This window comes from Chrysemys picta, chromosome 10 (assembly GCF_011386835.1).
Source record: "Chrysemys picta bellii isolate R12L10 chromosome 10, ASM1138683v2, whole genome shotgun sequence".
In the NCBI taxonomy this organism is placed as follows: Eukaryota; Metazoa; Chordata; order Testudines; family Emydidae; genus Chrysemys; species Chrysemys picta.
The window spans coordinates 43,728,165-43,745,505 of NC_088800.1; the positions used below are offsets into that span (position 1 = coordinate 43,728,165).

The 17,341-nt window shown below is 55.3% G+C and overlaps 1 protein-coding gene across 11 annotated transcripts in view; it reads left to right on the plus strand.

Moving 5' to 3' along the window:
* Positions 1–1,437: 1,437 nt before the first annotated feature.
* Positions 1,438–17,341, plus strand: part of PARP6 (poly(ADP-ribose) polymerase family member 6) — a 52,926-nt gene continuing 37,022 nt past the window's right edge. For 9 of the 11 annotated variants that reach the window (XR_010590797.1, XR_010590798.1, XR_010590800.1 and 6 more), the window contains exons 1-2: positions 1,474–1,675; positions 12,518–12,772. Coding sequence is in view for 7 of the 11 variants with exons in the window: in XM_005280984.4 (XP_005281041.1) it covers positions 12,770–12,772 (3 nt within the window). In the remaining 4 variants the exon portion in view is untranslated. Of the gene's footprint in view, positions 1,676–12,517; positions 12,773–17,341 lie in introns of all 11 variants that reach the window. The other 2 variants (XR_010590799.1, XM_024103994.3) reach the window with 2 other exon arrangements.

Genomic DNA, 17,341 nt, shown 5'->3' on the forward strand with positions numbered 1-17,341 from the left:
TGTCTGATCTGAACTACTGCCAGACTCTAGGAAAACAGATGACATGGCCTGGGTTTGATGGGAGTGGAACGTGGACTTGTTTTGCATCAGCTTGCTGACTGCACCTCCCCAGCAGCCTCACAGGCTCACCAAATAGGAGTGGGTGACAGGCGAGAACCCTGCGGAACACCATCCCCAATACTGTGGAAGTGCCCTGGGGACGTATGAGTCACAGGCCAAAGCCACCCAGCCTCTGGGACCTCCCTGAGAGCTAGCTGTCTGTGATTCCATCCAGGGGCTGCAGGCGGGACCACAGCACTGCCTGCCCATCAGCAGGGACCCTCCTCCATCCCCAGGAGAAGCTCCCTGACCAGCGAGACCAGCACAGCCTCTACCATACCCTGACATCAAGCCAGGCAGGACCAGAGGATCCTAGGTGGTGCCACAGCTGTCCTGATACAACTTCCTTAATAACCTTTCCCAGAGGAGGAAGGTCAGAGGCTGGACTGCAGTGATGAGGCTGTCAGCCCTGGGAGATGGCTTGCTTGGAGGAAGTTAGCACTTGGCCCTCCTGGGCAGAGGTGATAACTGTTTGCCAGCAAAGATCTGCCCTGTCCTTGTCTCACCACTTTACCTAGCTAGGAGGGGCACTGATCCATCCCACAGGTTGGAGGCTGCAGACCTCCAATTACCTCCTGGCTCTGCCCCAGTAAAATTGTCCCAGGGTGAGGGGAATAGCATTTGCTCTCTGCTAGAAATTGGACAATCTGGTCTGAACCTGACCAACCTTCTTGACAAAGCAATCGGGACATTCCTCCAAGTGAGGACATGCTGCCTTGGTTCCCAAGGGGAGGCAGGCTGGGCTGGGTCACCTCATCCCCTGGAGCAAGCCTTCCGACTGGGGACCTTGCGGTTGGTAGGGTGGAAGAAAAAAAGACTTTCTTAGCCTTCATCATCATCATCATCACCACAGCGCAGGGCCTTCAAAAGTCACCAGACCACAGCTGGGCAGGCGGGTGAACTGTGAGAGTGGCAGAGAAGGAAAGGACATTTAGGAATCCTGGTCAAGGGTGAGAAGCTGGGTATAATTGCCGCCAGCAGTGCAGTGCTCTCCCCTCAAGAGATCTGGCACCCAGCCCCATCGATCCCTGAGGGTAGGGCAGCACAGTGGGTCCACAGGACAGACCATGGGGTAGGGAGTTGGGTCATCTCCTGTGTCTTACACTGCACCAGGGCCAGGGTGAGCTTGTGGGCTTTCTGTGCTGCACTGAGACGGCAGGCGGGGGGCTCGGCCTACAGATGCATGGACTGCCGGTGCACTAGACGCGCGTGTGTATGTGTGTGAGCTTTGTGCATCCCTGCCTCCGGCTCAACAGCACTCTCCTGCTCACTGAGCCGAAAGCAATCACATGACTCCAGCCCGGAGCGGCACTGAGCATGGGCGAAGCCATCTGGGCTGCTGTGCTGTGCTCTGTTAAGTGAAACAACAAAGCCAGGAGGAGCAGCCAGCCGACAAGCCTTTTGTTTTCTTCCATTCAGCCTCCTCAGCCCCCTTTTGTCTGCTCCCCTGTGGAGAGAGGCCAGCCATCTCCGGCCCTGATCCCTGGCACACAGCAATGCTTCCTCCCTAGCCTGGATCAGCCTGGCAGCCTCCCAGGGCATTCGCGGGTGCAGGGACTTGGCCGAAGGAATCACCGTGAGTATCGAGGCCTGGCAGTGGCCGGAGCTGGGGCTGGGTAGGTGGGAGAGCGAGCCACACTGCCTGTCACTGAGCGGAGCAGGGAGGAGGGGGAAGTAGCCACAGACGCGGAAGGCCCTGCCCTGCCCAGCCCAGCCCTCCTGGCTCCGGCAGGTGTTGCTGAATGGACAAGCCCTTCCACTCAGGACACTGCCTGTTGTGTTGGGGCTGGGAGGGGGCAGGAGCCAGCTGGGAGGAAGGGGAGGTTTCCTGCTCATTCCCCCACCCCACACCTCGATGCCTTCTGCCCACATAGGCCTTTGTGAGGCGCTCGAGTTCTAGTCTGGCTGTGGGGGACCCTGCTGTACAGCCCAGGGCAGCAAGGGGGCAGGGCTGTGATCAGGGGAAGAGTCCTGCTAGCAGGTGTCTCTTTGGGGCAGCAGGCCTGAGGTGGGCCGGTGTTGTGCCATCTTCCCCTAGAGGCCATTGCTGATGGGCATGGGGGTTCAGCTCAGGTTCTTCTGCTTCCAGGGGCTGCAGCGGGGTGCGTCCAGGTGGGCCCAGCAGTCCTGTTCAGGCTCCGTTCCCCCACACAGCCTGCTCACAGGTCTGTTCCAGGCGGGCCTAGGGATCCTGGAAGGTTCAGTTCCGCCCTAGGGCTGTTCTACCCAGGCACAGGAACCCTGTTCAGGGTCTTCTGCTCCTGTGCCCAGGATCCGCCTGAGGTGGGCGTTTCTCTGCCGGGTAGGACCCAGAGCAGGCTGTGCACAGGCAGAAGGATCCCGTGAGGATATTCTGCCTATTCCCAGGAGCAAGGGAAACAGCCTGCGGCCCCTGGCATGACTGGCGGCAGGGAGCAGGCCCAGGTTCCTCACTGAGCTCTGTCAGTGTCTGAGACGGAGTCGCTGCGGCCCTGCCTGGGTGCTGTTTAAAGGGTCGCTGCCACACTTGGCGATAAAATCCCAGGAGGGGATCTGTCCCCGTGGAGTACTATTGTATCAGCGAGGCTGGGTTTGGAGCAGGGCCAACGCCTTCTGGGTCATGTCCCTAGGCAGGCCGGAGACACTGCTGAGGCCAGGGTGTGACTCCTGTCTGACGGAAGTGCAGAGACATCGTCCTCGGGTTTTGTCCTGATCCCCACTGTCTGCCTCACTGCAGTGGGGCAATGCTGCGCTGATCCCGGCTGGGGAAGGAGGGGGAGACCTTACAGAGCAAAGGAGAGCCAAAACATCACTAAATCCATGATTCTGCTGGGCAAGCATCCCAGCTGCTGGTGGGAAGTTATCCAACCCTGTCTCTCCCAGCAGGAGGCACTGCAGGACACAATGCAGGAGCACTGGCTGTGAAGGGTTGTGGGCAGAGTCCCCCTCTCTTACAGGCGGAGTTGCCCTGGTTGCGGGATGAGTGACACAGATTCAGTGAGGGGAGCCCTGCCTTCTGTTATGTGCCAGCCCTGCCTGCCTCGTGCCAGCTCTGCCTGCAGGCAGTGACTCAGGAGTGCCCGCTGGGCGAGACTTTGCCCCACTTTAGTGGTGAGCTGCCCCTACAGAGCCAACCTGTCCGGTGCTGATCAGGGGTTAGTGCCCGTGCTGTCTGCTGAAGGAAAATGAAGCGAACTTGCATTGGGCTGGGCCTCTCTGCCAGGGACCCTTATGCCACCCACTGTATTGTTCCATGCCGGGTGGATTGAAGCACTGGCAGAGCTTTGGGTTGGGCCCCTTCACCACCTTAGCAGCTTCCTGCTCCTTCTACCCTTGTGCGTGGGAGAGTTTTATACTCCCTCCGCCCAGCCCAGAGCCTGGAGGTGGTGGCTGGGTCATTGCACCGGGCTGCCCTCACCTTCCTGGGATCTTGCCAGAGCAGTAGATCCAGCTCCTGCTTTTCCAGGTTTCCCTTGCTTCGGAGAGGCCTGCTTCTCTACTGCAGAGATTCCTAGCCATGGGGTGTGAGGTACAGGGCTCTGTACACCTCTGGGCCACATCTGTCTCTCTGGGCAGGAAGGGGTCATTCTAGGGAATTCCTCCCCCCCGGAAATAGAGGAAAGGCCTGGTAGCTGCAGCGTTAAACAGCTTCCCGGGATGGTGGTAGACTTGGAGTGGCTCAGACAAGATTAGCTGTGTTTTCGAAAGATATGCTTTAATCCGTTTTCTTGGCAAAGTTCTGCGACCTGTGTGTGCGAGCGTGGGGGGTCAGGCTGGAGGATCTGGGGTCCCTTCTGGTTGGAATCTGCGATTTCCTGTTCATCCCCTTTCTTCATGGGCCATGGGGAGAATGGGATTGCCCATATTGCTCTTAACAAGCTCCCAACACTTGCTGCTGTGCATTAGGATGATGAGCATAATCAAATCTCCTGCTTCAGGCCTGGCTGCCTGCGGGGGTCAGGAAGGATCCCCCCCCGATGCACAATTGACCAGTTGTGTTCTATTTGGTTTTTTTTGCCTTCTGAAGCATCAGAGATTGGCCACAGCTGGAGATGGGACACTGGTTGGGGTGGACCGTAGCTGTGTGGTGCTCCAGAGAATCCTCTGTCTTACATGTTGGGCTAGTGCATCCTGCTCACATGCTCAGAGTTCAACTGATTGCCAGATTTGGGGTCAGGAAGGGTTTTTTCCCCCAGGGCTGATTAGCAGGGACCTGGGGAGAGGGTCTTCTCTTTCTCTATTGCATGTGGTGCTGGTCGGCTGCTGGGATCAGCTGGGCATGTCTCACCTAATCGGTTCCCTGCCATTGCAGGGTTCTGGGGCATAGGTGGCCCCTCCATCCATCCTGTTCTCTGCCTGTGGCACACAACAGCTTAGCTGGACTAAAGCATTTCAGCTCTCAGGAGACTAAAGTCTCTGGGCTTCATCTCGGGGTTTTCAGGGGAAATGTAATGGCCGCATTTCTCCAGTTTGCTTATGAGAATGTGATGTGGGACTGGGTCAAAGCCTTGCTAAAATCCCGAGATGTCAAGGAGTCTCAGTATAATTATCTGCCCACTCACTGCTTGGCCATCGAAGGTCAGCAGGGAGGACTCAGCCAGTTATCTCACTCCTCTGATATCTCCCTTCTCCCAAGGGCAGGATAGCTTGTCTGTCCTTGAACTGGGGGAGAGCCCCAGGGAGACACCAGCCTTCTTGAGAACCAAAGTGAGTGCTTCCCTTCAGCTGGCCCTGCTGTACCATCCTGCATGGTGTTTGGGGTCGATGAAGGCTGGGCCAGGTAACTGTCATCCTGGCTGCCCTGCCACACAGGAGCTCATAGGGCAGTTCTCTCCGCTAGGAAAAGCCTGGGCCTGACATGGAAACAGCTGCTAAAATCTGGCAGCTTATCCCGATGTCCCTTGGATTCGCTCCAGGCCTTAACTGATAGCTTGGTGAGGGCAGGATGCCCTGGGGTTACACCTGGGTGACAGAAAGGAAGGGGTTTCCCTTAGGATTCAGATATGTCTGCGAGACTTGTACGCAGCTTGACATACATACGTTTGTTCTCTGCTGTACCCCACATCAGTGCTGGAGTTAAAGACCAGGGCCTAGATCCTTAAAGGTATTTTGGCACCGAACTCCCATTGACTTTACGGGGAATTAAGTGGCTAAAGACCTTTGAGGATCCAACCTTTGCTCGTCCAAGGGCAGCATTGCAGTCTGGTGAGCTCTAAGCATTCAAAAATCACAAGTCAGGCCTCCAAAAATTGTGAGATAAGCTTAAAAATCACAAGCCCTTTAAAACAATACAGCAGGGGTTCTTTTTAGTTTGCCTTCCCCATTCTGAGCCTTTAGGCTGCACTTGCTTCATGTTTTCAAGCTTTTCTCTGCAACCATAAGGGCTAGAAACTTCCTGTATTTGAACAGAAAATTGGGATTCTCCTGGATCTGTGCTAGGAGCTGCACAGGCACATAGCAACAGACAGGCCACAAGGAGCTCCCAATCGGAATAGGCAGGACAAAGGGTGGGACAGGAAGCAGCTGCAAAGAGAGGACGTGGGTTTCCTAGGGTGCCACAACATTGCATGCTGGGCCATGAAGTCTCTGCGGGTTGTGCTTCTCTATTAACTACAAGGGCACCTGCAATCAGAGGTATTGTGGCCTAGTGGTTAGAGCACTGCACGGGAGATGGGAGTCTCCTGTCTCCTAGCCCAGGTCCTTGACCACCAGCTCACACTGCCTCCTGGATGGCAGGGGTCTCGTGTTTACACCAGAGGGCAGCCTGCAGAGACGCCAGGTCCCAACACACTCTGAGCAAAACAAGCTGGAGCATTGCCGTTTCCATACGTCCTGGTCTGTTAAGAGGAGGGTGCTCCATGGGCCAGGCCACACTTTTCCCACTCTGGTTGAAAGGCAGCCCTATGGGGGTGGAGCAGGGAGCGGAAGGAACCAGCCCACCTGCATCAGTGTAGCTGGGGTAGCGCTAGCTTCCTGCCCCAGGCAGAAGGTCTGGGGCCCAGTTCTGAGAGCAGCTGGAATCCCTGTGTGATCTCTTGTCTTCCCACGCTGCAGAGCGAAGTAAGGACGCGGCTGAGACAGGGACTAAATGAAGTCACCAGGGTTTATCTATCGCTGCTCAGCGGTGCCGGACCATTGTGCCCTTCAGATGGTGGTTGGGCTCCTAGGAAATGACTGGTGGGGCCCACTCTGCCTGCTTCCGCCCTGCCTGGAGGGGATCCTCTGTCAGGAGCTCTCCCCTGTCACAGGGAAACTGCTCCTGGCCCAGGTTGTTAGGGAACACTTCAGTGAAGATGAAGTGATGTGCCTGGGGGCTCACAGGGAATCTGTGGCAGAGCTGGGAGTTGTGCCCAGGTCTCTTGGAGCGTCACCAAGACAGGAGATTGTCTTAGAATGATCCATGCTGGGGGTCTCTCTTCGCCTCCTGGTTCCTGCACTCGGGACATGTTTTCCAGCTTTTCTCAGCATCCCCCAGGGCTAGAAACTCTTGGATATACTTGAAAGCCCAGATTCTCAACCCGTGAGGCCAGAAGCTGGGGTTCTATGAAAACCACCAATGATCCCGAGCCTCATCCTAAAATCATGGGGGTTGGCAGCACCGCTCTGGAGCCCCTGGTCAGCGCCCTGCCCCCTAAGCCCCCTTCTTCCCTCCAGCCACAGGGGAGAGTAACGGGTTTTGAGAAGGACTGGACAGCAGCAGCAGGCTCCCCACCCTAGGGCTGGGCTGAAAGGAGCCCTGATGTTCGGGTGGGTGGGGAAGTTTCTAGTCAGCCAGCCCTTCGCCTCGGCATGCCCCCAACCAACACTTAGGCAGGCCCTGTGCAGTACCATGGCAGCATGCTGGCTAGGAGCTGCAGTGGTCTGTGCCCAGCAGCCCCAGTAAAGAACCCCTTTAATACACTCACCACATTTCCTCTGTTGAGAGGGACAATATAGCACCATCCTGCTGCGGCTCTGGGCCGGACAGTCCCCTGCTAGCCACTGGAGAGCTGTCATACCCACAAGGGGCTGCATGGGAAGCCTTGCCCTCTCCCGCCCCAGCCATGCCCCTGTTCGCGTGTTGTGTGGTGTGTGGCATGAAGGCTCCATGCCCCTGGAGGATCCCTCTCGTGCTGGTGTGCTCCTCCCTGGGTGGGCCAAGCTGACTTTACCCAATGACACTGTGTCCTTATAGGACTTGGGTGGTATCCCTTTAAATAGCCTGTGAGCCCTCTAGTGGCGCTCACGGTGTTCTCCACTTTCAGCCATGTGTACATGGAGCTGGGCTTGCAGGGTGGTGTTAGTGCCCATGGGCTTTCTGCATCGTCACTGCCTCAAAGTTGTGTTGGTGCAGAGCTGAGGCTGACAGACAGTGGCTCCTGCCTTGCCAGGACACCGAGTGCCCCTGAACCTAACCCTCTGCAAAGCAGAGACACGGAGTTGGGGAACACACCAGCCCCCACCCATCACCTTAACTTTGCCCCGTGGAGGTGGCAAGAGCCCCTGGGGATATGCTGCTACCTGCTTGCTAGGCTGAGTTCTGAAAGGGTGAAAGGCCCCGCATGCTGGCAGGGGGGTCCCCATGGACTTGGCTCGGCATTGCAAAGGATTTAAAAGAAATCCTGGCTTGTCCCTTGCTCTCACCCCCTGGCCCAGCCCCACTGCCCTGGTCGGGCCCTGCAGATTCCCCCAGCCATACTGTTCCATCGAGGGCCAGGCCCCTCCAGCTGTGTGCAGTGCCACGGCTCCTGCCACAAGCCATCAGAGCTGCTTCTGCCCCTGCCAGCAAGGTGTCTCCCACCCCAGCCTCTGCAGCCTCTGTTGGGTCTAGCAGGAAGATCAGAGAGCTCACTGCCCCATGGCCTGAGTCTCAGGCTAGGTCGTCACTACCCGCCTGAATCGGCGGGTAGAAATCGACCTCTCGGGGATCGATTTATCGCGTCTCGTCGGGACGCGACAATCGATCCCCGAATCGACGCTCTTACGTCACCAGCGGAGGTGGGAGTAAGCGCCGTCGACGGGAAGCCGCAGAGGTCGATTTTGCTGCCGTCCCTACAGCGGGGTAAGTCGGCTGCGATACGTCGAATTCAGCTACGCTATTCGCGTAGCTGAATTTGCGTATCTTAAATTGACCCCCCCCTCCCCCCCCCGTAGTGAAGACCTGCCCTTAGAGAGAGCACCCGGTAACATTCCCAGCATGCAAAGAGCCACAATCAGAACCCACAGCGGATTGCAGGCTGCCAGCCTAGCTCTGATTGCATCCGTAAACCTGGCTTCACAGTGCAGGGCTGCTGGGGGAAGGCAGGAGGGCCCCCAGGAAAGCGAGGGGCTGGTAGCTCAGCCTGGGAGAGAGTGGAGGAGCCCAGTAATGCCACCAGTGCCTGGGTGTGTGCCAGCACTGGAGCTATCACTGTTCTACCCAAAGGCCTTGGCATCTTGCAGCCCATGGCTGGCGTTTGCTCCACCGCAGGCAGTCAGTGGCATTTCCCTGCCCTAGCCAAGCATCATGTTCTCATCCCAGAGGAGAAATTACTCAGGGAAACCGAGCAGCGGCCCGGGGCTGCTGTTAGCGCTGGCCGAGGGAGGTCAGGTGCCATTCGTAAAGCTCAGCTCCGCGCGTGGCAGAGAGGACACGTAGGCAGGGGCTTTATTAGCTGCTGTCATCCTGGGGGGCGCAAACCCCAAGTCAAAGCCATAATTGTTTAGGTCTTTTTAGCTGGAAAACTGACATTTTGGCACCTTTGGAAGCTATTAATTGTCTGTGCGTAGTTAACATTGCTCTAGGTTTGCTAGCTCAGGGGCACTGTGGGTGGGGACAAGACAGAGCTACTTCAGTCCCAGCCTTGTCCAGCAAGGAGGGCTGGGGGAAATGGCACCGTCTATGCCAATCCCGGCTTTTGCCAGTAGGAGGCGCTGTAGGAAAGCCAGCTGATGACAGCTCGCAGCTGCTTCAGCCTCTGTCTGTAGGGAATGGCCAAGCAATGCTGGACTGAAGGCCCAGGCTCCCCCCTACAGGGGATGATCTATGGCCCAGCTCTGTGGTATTCACAACTGTCACTTCCAATAGGAAGAGCATGGGTTGTGGGTAGCGCCCACAGCCAGGGCCGGCTCCAGGCACCAGCCTGGCAAGCAGGTGCTTGGGGCAGCCGCTCCGGAGAGGGGTGGCACATCCAGCTATTCGGCGGCAATTCGGCGGACGGTCCCTCACTCCCGCTCGGAGCGAAGGACCTCCCGCCGAATTGCCGCCGCAGATTGCGATCGCGGCTTTTTTTTTTTTTTTTGGCTGCTTGGGGCAGCCAAAACCCTGGAGCCGGCCCTGCCCACAGCTACCTCGCTGTCAGTCTCTCCCAGCAGCTCACGGCAGAGCAACACAGCCCTGGCTTTGCTCTTGGGCCAGTCTGATCACGCGACAGTCTAACCTGGGGCATGAGCCAGAGCTGAGACGACGCTTTCAGTCCAACTCCATAGGAATTGCCGGGACCACATTCTGGTCACTTGTTGGCACGCTCTAACACAGGGTGCCAGGCGCGGGAAGGGAAAGGGAGTCTGAAGCTTTAAGGTGGCGGGTTTCTCCCCCCACCCATCTGGCCTGGAGGCTGCTGACGGGGTTCTGATTGCCAGCGAGGCAGGTGAGGGGCAGGGGTAGAGGGGTGGAGGGGCAGGGGTAGAGGGGTGAAGTGGCAGCAGCCTTGGACCCAAGAGTGGTATGGGGCCCAGTGTGTTTGGGTCTGGGTGAGCTGCAAGAGTCTGGCCACTAGGGGGACACATGGAGCTGCACTCCACTAATGCAGGATGAGCCATGGGAGCTGTCCCCAGGGGTGATGCCATGGGCCTTCAGGATGCAGCGGCTATGAAGGGAGCCCTCTGGTGGGTGCCTTGGGTGACTGGTGGGTGCGGGTGTGTCTGGTGGTTGGATGACTGCTGGATGTGGGTGAGTTGGATGGTTGGTTGACTGGTGGGTGTGGTTATGTTGGGGGTAGGGTAACTGACAGATGTGGGAGTGATGATTGGTGGGGCAGCTGGCGGGTGCAGGCATGTCGCGTGGTTGGGTGACTGGTGGGTGTGGGCGAGATGGGTGGTTGGGTGACTGGTGGGTGCAGGTGAGTTGGGTGGTTGGGTGACTGGCGGGTGTGGGCATGTCAGGTGGATGGGTGACTGGTGGGTGTGGTTATGTTGGGTGGTTGGGTGACTGGCGGGTGCAGGTGAATGGGTGACTGGCAGGTGTGGTTATGTTGGAGGTAGGGTAACTGACAGATGTGGGAGTGTCAGTTGGTGGGGCAGCTGGCGTATGTGGTCAAGTCGGGTGTTTGGGTGACTGATGGGTGTGGGCGATTCGAGTGCTTGGGTGACTGGCGGACATGTTGGGCAGTAGGGTGATAGGTGGGTGTGGGCATGTTGGGGTAGGTGGCTTGCCTGCCTGTTGCTTGGGCATTCTTTGCCATGGAAGGAATATTAGTCCTTGGCCAGATTCCCGGTTGGGGCCTCTTCTCCCGCCCTGCACTGGCCCTGCAGTTTCAGCTGGCTAAGGGATTCCAAACTGCTATGTGCAATTGCTGTGTGCCATTAAACAGCTGGCATGCTCTGCCCCAGAGGTGGCTGCATTTCAGCAGAGGGGGCTGGGATTGTTTCCCAATATTACTATATTGTCAGGACTATTACTGCAGCACTGGGGCTGGAATACCCCAGCCCTGTAGCATTGCTACGGCTGGGTGCTCCTGCACTCTGCTAAACTGGGTAATCTCCGTAGTCCAGGTGCAGGGGCCCCTGCCTGTGGGGAGGAGTGGCTGCGTGTGCCCCCTGCTGGTAGGGCTGGGCGTTACAAGGGAGAGCAGGAGGAGGCTAATGCTGCCTGCTCAGTCATGGTGTAAAGCATGGTGGGTTTGAACTCCCTTTTCCAGCCTCTCACTCAATAGCCGGACCAACCCTTCCCTCCAGGCCTGTGGAACCAGCCCGGGCCATCTACACACAGCCAGCCTCTCGCTCAGGTGTTCTTACCCTGGCCTCACCACCCAACATCGGCTCTCCAGAGAGTGTCCCAGAGCTGTGGGGTTGGCTGGGTTTGGCTCCCCGCTCTGGACCTTGCAGCCTGCTGTGCGGGGTCATGGGGCTGCTCAGGTTTGGCCTGGCCACCCCTCTGTCCTGATGGCGGGGGGGCCATCTGGGCCAAGTGTGAGGGAGTGCCACTGCCACCCGTGTGCCAGGTTACAACACCGCCCAAGGCTGAGCCAAACCTTAGCGGTGCTGCGGCCTTGGAGCTCGCAACCCCCAGAGTGGGGAGCCGAGCTCTGCCAACATCACGGGGTAGGCCAGGAGGGAGCAGCTGGTGTCATGTTCCCCTGTATGTACCGGCCCTTTGGTGTTCCCCCTGCCCCGCAGCTGGGTGACACCCCATCTTCCATATCCTCTGTCCCGGGCACCCTGATGTTCCCTCCGCTGCACAGCCAGGCTCTTCCCCCACTGCACCCCAGCCTCTTCAGCCCCCCAACTCCTCCCAGCCCCCCACTTTACCCCCAGAACCTAAACTGCCCCCAACCCAGGGGCCATGTGTGGGAGGTTCTGCTTTTTGGGTAACTATCAGCTTGCCAATCCTCTGCCCCCAGATCCTTCCCCCAGTCCCTCACTGTACCCCTATATCCCTCTTCCCCCCAGTTCTTTCCCCAGCACTCCCAGAACCATTAATTCCTTCCTGACTGCACCCCTCAATCTCTCCACTCCACTTCCAGGCCCTCAAATCCCCCCATCCCTTATCCTCTGCCCTCCATGAGCTGGGGGGCTGTTTGTTTTGGGGTGTCTTGACTTGCCCCTCCCTCCAGTTGCAGATGTGTGGGGTGGTCCCTAGCTGTTCATATCTGGCTGGAGCATCTGGAATCTTTGCTCCGAGACCCCTTGGATGGACCTCTGAGGGTGCATCGGGTCTGGGGGCATCTCAGGGGGTCTCTGGGGTGTGACAGGCCAGCCAGGTTTGCAGATAGGTTCTGAGCCCCAAAAGGCTGAGAATCACTTCCCTAGCTGCTGTCACACCCTCATGTGGGCTGGCCAGTGGAGGGGCCCTGACTCCCGCCACTGGGCCGTGCCATGTGTCACACTCACTCTATGGGGGCGAGGAGGGTTAAATACTTCAGAGGAAAGTTTCCTCTGCCTCTGCTGCCTGACTGCCCAGGGGACCAGCCCAATGCCCTGCAAGAGGCTGTGCGCTTGTCCTGCTGCACCCACTTTGCCCTGTGTGTGTTCCCCGGGCACAGCAGGGTGGCATGGGCCCATGTTCCTGCCATGTGAAAGTGAGCCTTCTCTTCCTCGGGCATGGGAGTGAGGCAGGATTCCTTCCTGGCCTGCGACGCAGGAGGGTGAGGGCAGGATGCCGGGCACGAGGAGTGCCAGAGGCGCTGCCCGGGGGCCGAGGCACCTGTGCCACATCCCTGGTCTTGCCTCTCTGTCTGCAATCCCTGTGTTTGCCGTGCAGGGCCAGCAGTGTTTGGAGCAGCACCCGAGCCCCCGCTGCACAGTGCTGACGTAACCATGATGCTGGCTGCCTTTTAGAGGCCAGGGACTCGGTTGCCTGGAAACAGCAGAAGATACTCTCCAGCCCGGATCTCAGCCCTGACGTCAAGGCCTGACGCTGCCTGGATGCCTGGCTCGCTCTTTCCAGGCCGCCTGGTGTCATGGAGGGGAGAGGCCTAGCCTGACAGAGGAGTGCCCGGGAACCACGAAGCAAATGGTGAGCAGGGCGTGGCAGAGGGACAGGCAGGCAAGCGGGAGCCCCAGCCCAGCGCAGCGATGGCCACCAGGCTGCTGCTGTGGGGGAAAGCCCAGGGGTGCAGGCATTGGAAAGCAGCATGGAGGGAAACAAGGGGTGAATGTGGGGAGGGGTCAACCCAAGGCTCATGGCGCTCTGGCTCCCCCAGCCTCCCAGCGCGAAGAGATGGCGCTGAGGTGGGGGGGCACAGTCAGGGGTGTTGTGGACAAGTGAGACTGTCGGGGCTCAGAGCACGAGATCAGGGGTTCCCAGAGAGCAGCTGGTTTGGCAAAGGATATCAGGCCAGGGCTGTGTGCCAGCCACACAGATGGGCAAGGCTTGCCATTTGGGGTGTGGCTTCTTTGTACTTTCTTCTCTCTGTCTCTTTCTATCTATCTCGTTCCTCCCTCCCTCCTCCCTCATGGCCTCTTCCATACTGTCTTTTCTTGCCTATCTCTTTATCTTTCTGACTGTTTTCCATCTTTCTTGTTTTCGTTGCTCAGTGGCCAAAGAAGGTCCATCTCACTCCTCCCTTGCCGCCTGTTTTCTGTCCCTCACTCTGTTTTCCTTTCCCCTTTTTATCCTTCCTTCCTTTCTCCTAACCTGACTGTTATCTCTGAAGCATTGGGAATCTGGCCCTTGGAATTTCTTCCTGGAGAAACTGGGCTTAGACCTGGCTCCTAACCACAGGGCCTCTAGCAGCCACCATGGGAAGAAGAGTACCCCAATGCAGGGAAGGAATGGTGGGCTTGCAAATGTCCCAGAGCACTTGGGTGGGGGCTCCTGGCTCTGAAGATATGAAGGGCCTGATTCTGCTCTGCAGTACTCCCAAGCCTGTTTTCCCCCTCTCTAAATACAATTGGTCTGTTCTGTGTTTGTACGGCACCTAGCATCAAGCTTCATGCCTAGGGCTCTAGGGGCTTCGGTAAATAATAATAAAATAATTGGCACGGCTTTTTTCTGCTTCCCTGGTCCATCACTGTATTGTTAATTAAGAACTCTAATAATTAGTAACACATTTCTATTAAGTAGCATCTAAAGATGCCAGTTGAGAGCAGGGCCCCATTGTGCTTGGCACTGTAACCACAGAGAGTAAGAGGTGGTCCCAACCCCAGAGCGTGTACAATCTCAGTCAACAGGATAGACACAAGGTGGGGGAGGGTGTCATTGCTGTATGTACTTGAGAGGGAAAACAATGCAGCCATTTCTTTAAAGGAGACCCGCACAAGCAGTGTGGCTTGTGTCATTTTTGATTCCTATGTGGTGCATCCACATGGCCCCAAAGTTCATTTTATTCTTTTACACTTTTTTGCTGCTTGGTTTTGCTATTTTCAAAGCTCAGGTCTGGTTTCTCCTGTTTGTCCGTCTATGGATGACAAAGAGTAAGTAGGTCTAGTGAAAGATATCATCTCACCCACCTTATATCTCATATCGCTTAACAAAGGAAGGTTAAAAGGTGACTTGATTACAGCCTATATGGGGAACAAATATTTAATAGTGGGCTCTTTGGTCTAGCAGAGGAAGGTCTAACACGATCCAATGGCTGGAAGTTGAGGTGAGACACATTCAGACTAGCAATAAAGGGTAAATTTGTAACAGTGAGGGGAATTAACCACTGGGACAGTTTACCAAGGGTCGTGTTGGATTCTAGGAATTATTTTGGGGCAGTTCTCTGGCCTCTGCTATACAGGAGGTCAGACTAGCTGATCACAGTGGTCCATTCTGGGCTTGGAATCTGTGACTGGCAGGAGACATTACAGACACCTGGCAACATTTTCAAATGCACCTAGGTGACTTAGGAGCCTAAGTTCCATTGATTTGCATGGGGTATAGGCTTCCAGGTGACACAGATGCTTTAAAAATGTTGCCCGTGCCCCCCGATTAATGGAGAAGAGAGTTTAATTTAATGCCAATAGTTTGCTGAGCACTCGCTGGTGGTGTGCGGAGAGCTGGCTGGTCCCACAATGCTGGTTCCTCCTTGCTATTTCCAGCAGATAAATTGCATCAAAAGAAGCTAAAAATACATTGAATGCTTCCCTAATATCATTCTTCCATGTTAGTGAACGTTGTAACTGCCAGGGGCCTGGGAGCTGGGCTGGGCTGTGGGGAGTGTTTGTTTGACAGTCTCATGGGGGATGATGAGGGGTGAGCATAGTGAAAGAACTAGAATAGAGCAGTATTAGCATGTGGCCCACGGTGGGAAAGCTGTAGAGAACCCCTGGTTTCAAATGCTGAGTCTTTTGTTAACTTTCAATTCACTCAAACACCTGACAAACTGGTGGGAGAAAAGCTCTGTTGTTAAAGGTCTAGCAGCCCCATGTAGCTAAGGGCTGAGTGAGTTCCCAGTCCCCATCTCTGGCTCCCCCGAGAAGGACCTCCTGCCCCATAGGGGAAATACGGCAGGCCATTCCTAAGACCCTCATATAAAAACAAGCTGCACTCTCTCTCCCCTTATGGAAAACAAGCCACAATCTGGCCTCCTGTGGCCACTGGGAAGAGTCAGGAAAGGGCACAGGCCCCTCAGTAGCTGATCTGGTCTGGACACGTGTGTGGAGGGGAAGCGCTATCACCAGTTGGCCAGTGGGACCAGGTCAGAGCTCTGCCCTGGCTCATTGCCTGGGGAGGACGGCCCAGTGGGTAGGGCACCGGAGGGGATCTCAGCAGACCTGCAGTCAGTTTCCAGTTCAGCCACAAGTGACATTGGGCAAGCATCTTCCTCTCCCCACGCCTGGGGTTTGCTAGAAGCTGGGGATGTACAGTTGGAAGTGACAGAGGAGGAGAAAGACCTGGGTGTATTGGTTGATCACAGGATGACTGTGAGCTGTCAATGTGGTGCAGCCGTGAAAAAGGCTAATGCAGTTCTAGGACGCATCAGGCGAGGTATTTCCAGTAGAGACAGGGAGGTGTTAGTATCATTATACAAGGCACTGGTGAGACCTCATCTGGAATACTGTGTGCAATGCTCATCTCCCAGGCTTAGGGAAGATGAATTCAAACTGGAACAGATACAGAGAAGGGCTCCTAGGATGTTGTGAGGAATGGAAAACTTACCTTACGGGAGGAGACTCGAAGAGCTTGGCTTGTTTAGCCTGACCAAACGAAAGCTGAGGGGAGATAGGATTGCTCCCTATAAATACATCAGAGGATAAATACCAGGGAGGGAGAGGAGTTATTTAAGTTAAATGCCAGTGCTGACACAAGAACAAATGGCTATAAACTGGCCAGCAACAATGTGACGGTGCTGCCCGTGGGAGCCAAACAAAACGGGGCAGACAAACCCCAAATGCTGGTGGATATTCCAGTATTTAGTTTACCAAGCCAGCACAGAACAGATTCTATAGTACCTCACTGGTTACTCAGAAGTCCAAACAATGCAGTTCCCTTAAAGTACCCAGCCTCAGGCCTCCATCCAGACACACGTATCAAACATATGATGATGATTACTGAAAATCTTATCTCGTCATATAAAAGAATAGGTTCTTCCAATCCCAAAGGATCAGCCACATAGCCAGGTTCAATTATAATTTAGATCTTACCCAAAATACACGCTATAGTCAATTTTTATTAACTAAACTAAAATTTATTAAAAAAGAAGAGAGTGAGTGTTGGTTAAAAGATCAATATACATACAGACTTGAATTCAATTCTTGAGGTTCAGATACAGAGCAGAGATGAGCTTGTAGTTGCCAAAAGTCCTTTTAGAAATAGTCCAGAGGTTATAGTCCAATGTCCATATTCAGTGTGGCTCCAGTCAATGACTGGGGATCTCAATCCTTGTGGCTTAAGGCAGATCTGAGATGAAGTAGGATCGTGTCCCAAAGTACTTATACATTTCCAGCAGCCTTTTGACCTGAGAAAACAATAGGCTTAACTCTCCTTCTCCCAAACATCCTGGCAATTAGCACAGGGTAATTTATCCATTAAACAATTCAGATACAGGTTACCACAACCTTCAAAGAGACACATAGACAATAATACTATTTCACTCAAGTATCTTCCTAAATGTTAATATTCCTTTTTTGATCTTTGAATCAAAGCTATAGCAATAGACAAGACTTGTTTGCTTATATCACAAGACCTGAGCAAACATCTACCCTTCCACTTCTAACAATGAAGACTTGCATTTCATTTACATATCTTCCTAACCAGTCTCTAAAGTTCAGCCATGGGTCAGGTCAGTCTGTGAGTTAATTAACTCTTTCTGGCCCTGTCATCTTTCAATGAGATATTATATTACACTCATAATGTCACAAACAAGTTTAGGCTTGAAATTAGACAAAGGTTTCTAACCCTCAGAGGAGTGAAGTTCTGGAACAGCCTGCTGAGGGAAGCAGTGGGGGCAAAAAACCTAACTGGCTTCAAGGCTGAACTTGATAAGTTTATGGAGAGGCTGGTGTGATGGGACTGCCTACAATAGCATATGGCCCATTGGTTACTGCTAGCAGCAGATATCCCCAATGGCTGGTGGTGGGACACTAGATGGGCAGGGCTCTGAGTTACTACAGTCTGGCTGGGGGTCTTGACCACATGCTCAGGCTTCAACTGATAACC